General features: G+C 42.8%; 1 protein-coding gene across 1 annotated transcript in view; it reads right to left on the reverse strand.

The window, feature by feature from the left end:
* Nucleotides 1-1,786: 1,786 nt before the first annotated feature.
* The window catches only part of LOC104988418 (sterol-4-alpha-carboxylate 3-dehydrogenase, decarboxylating-like), an 11,773-nt gene continuing 10,829 nt past the window's right edge, over nt 1,787-2,730 (reverse strand). Inside the window, exon 3 of the mRNA XM_010840064.1 lies at nt 1,787-2,271. Coding sequence (XP_010838366.1) covers nt 1,999-2,271 — 273 coding nt within the window. The 3' untranslated portion in view covers nt 1,787-1,998. The remainder of the gene's footprint in view (nt 2,272-2,730) is intronic.

Raw genomic sequence — 2,730 nt, forward strand, 5'->3', positions numbered from 1 at the left:
TAATCTTCTTACTTTTGGCAAGAACATCACACCAGTGACATCATGCCTTCTCAGGGCATCACCCTAGGAGGATCAAGATGGCAGTTTGTCACATTGTTGCTAATGTTGATCCAGTCATTTGGTTAAGGTGATGGCTGCCAGATTTGGGCCATGAAAAAAGTATCTTTCTCTCTGAGCAATCAAAATGTAATCTATGGGGTGATCATTAGAGATCCTGTGAATATCTTACTCCCCAGCAACTTTCCACCAATTGATTTCAGCATTCATTCGTGATCCTTGCTTGGAACAACTTATGAACATGTTACTTGCAAATTGGTAAAATGTTTTTAAGTTTTATTTTTTAATTGGAATGAATTGCTTTACAATGTTGTGTTGGTTTCTGTCATACAACAGTGTGAATCAGCCATAATTTTATATATCTATATCTATATATATATATCTCCTCCCTCTTAAGCCTTTCCCTAACCCCAACCCCACCCCACAGCGGGCTACAATTCTTGGGGTTGCAAGAGTTGGACACAGATTAGTGACTAAACAAAAAATGGTGAACTTTTAATTTTAGCTTTCATTTTTACTTCTTTACTTGGCATTCCTCTGTAATCTTTTTTCAGTAATTCTATGGATGCAGGGATTCTTGTTCAATTCATTACAATCCACTACTATTATCTTTTGATGCTCAAAATGTCCCAAATTTGGCCAGCAGAGGCTCTTGAAATTGGTTCCTGTGTCCTTTTAACATGTTCTAAATTAGTTTTTGAGTACTTTGTTAGTTTCATCCTAAGAAAAATGTCCCAGGCTCACCTTGTACTACCTACCTCTCCCCCAGATTCCTGAATAGGATATTTTCCCAAGGACCCCTGGTTTGTTTTATGGGCAATGGTTATAGAAAGTAAAATCTGAGTACTACAAGTGCTTATTGCTATTGGGGTATCAATCTATGATGCCCCAAAGGAAAAAAACCAAACCAGAATCAGATCCAACTTTTACCCCTTTATTCCACTAGAAATATGATACAAAGCATAGACATGACTTTTAAGTTTGTAGTACCCACATTAAAAAAGTAAAAAGAGGCAATTCCCTGCTGGTCCAGTGGTTGGGACTGTGTGCTTCCAGTGTAGGGAACCTGGGTTCAATCCCTGGTCTAAGAACGAGGATTCTGTGACCCTTGCAAAGCAAACCAAAAAAAAAAAAAAAAGCTCAGATTGAGCAATGGGGGAGGAGGTGGGGGAGGAGGATTATAACCCTAGAACGCCACTCGCAGCAAAACTAACATTTGTGAGTGAGGGGAAAATAGCAACGATAGCATGGGAGTTGGGGGGAGTGGTTTGAAGGGGAGCCGCCTTCATGGAGCGCATGTTCTCTGGGTGGGGGGACAAATACCTAAATTGACACAGAATATATCAGCTATGCCAAGTGTTATGCAGAAAGACAAAGTCCAGGGAGTACCAGGTGGCTCAATGGCAAAGAATCCACCTGCCAGTGTTGGAGATACAGGTTCGAGCCCTGGTTGGGCGAATATTCCACATACCTGTGGAGCAACTAAGCCCGTGGGCCTCAGCTACTGAAGCCTGCACCCTAGAGCCCCTGTTCCACAAGCCAGTGCAATGAGAAGTATGTGCACCACAATGAGGAGTAACTCCCACTCACCAAAACTAGAGAAAAGCCCGAGCAGCAACGAAGATCCAGCACAGCCATAAATAAATAAATAAATAACCACACTAACAAACAAAAATTATTAAAAAAAAAAAAAAGAAAACACAAAGCCCAGCAATTTCACTTTTGGATGTATACTCTGGAGTAGCAGTCAGCACACTACAGCCTGTGGACCATTTGTCAATAAAGTTTTATTGGTACGCAGCTGCCACCACTCATTTATGTATTGGCCATGGTTGCCAATCTGTGTAGGGTGCAGTAGTAGCAACAGAAATAACAGTTACTGATTCTCACTAGTAACAATAGGTGTGTGTGTTAAACTCTTTCGTATAACTTCACAATTTTTCAAAAAAAAAATTTCTCTTTTGGAAACAACTGGGCTGGCCTCTGAGCAAGGGAAGTCTGGTGGTCTCCCTTCAAGGGGCCTGGCATAATCAGAAAGGCTAAATGGTCTGTTACCTGTTGGCTGCAAAGGTCACCCAGGAAAAACTGCACACGAGGATTGTCAAACCCTTGCCGAATGTCAAATACATTGACAGCATAGCCTCTTGCTAGCAACTGCTCCACCATGTGCTGACCCAGGAACCCACAGCCTCCAATCACCGTGCACCTCTTGGCCTGCAGAAAGAGAGGGATGGCAAGGGGTAAGGGTGTGCTGAGAATTGGAAGCTCTAAGAGCCTGGATTCACGCACCATGAGCCATTGAAATAGCAGGTCCATCTCTTAGTTTGAAAATTTTCTTGAATCAAGTTGGAAGTTTCAAATAATTCTGGTGTTTTATCGCCCATGGCAATCTTCTCTCCTGGGATTAGTAAGGAGGGAAGAGATAGCAAATTATACTGAGGCAGACTTTGGTCACACTGGATGACCTGAGGCAAGTTCCCTGGCTGTCCAGTGGGTAGGACTTGATACTTTCGCTGTGGTGGCCTGAGTTCAATCCCTGATCAGGGAACCAGGATTTTACAAACCATGGTGCGACCAGCCCCCCACCCCCACCAAAATGATACTTTCTTGCTCCCGATAGCTGATCCCTGGGCACTTTTAAAGCAAAAAACAAACCACACACACACACACACA

This window comes from Bison bison, unplaced genomic scaffold (genome assembly GCF_000754665.1).
Source record: "Bison bison bison isolate TAMUID 2011002044 unplaced genomic scaffold, Bison_UMD1.0 scf7180017458436, whole genome shotgun sequence".
Classification (NCBI taxonomy): Eukaryota; Metazoa; Chordata; class Mammalia; order Artiodactyla; family Bovidae; genus Bison; species Bison bison.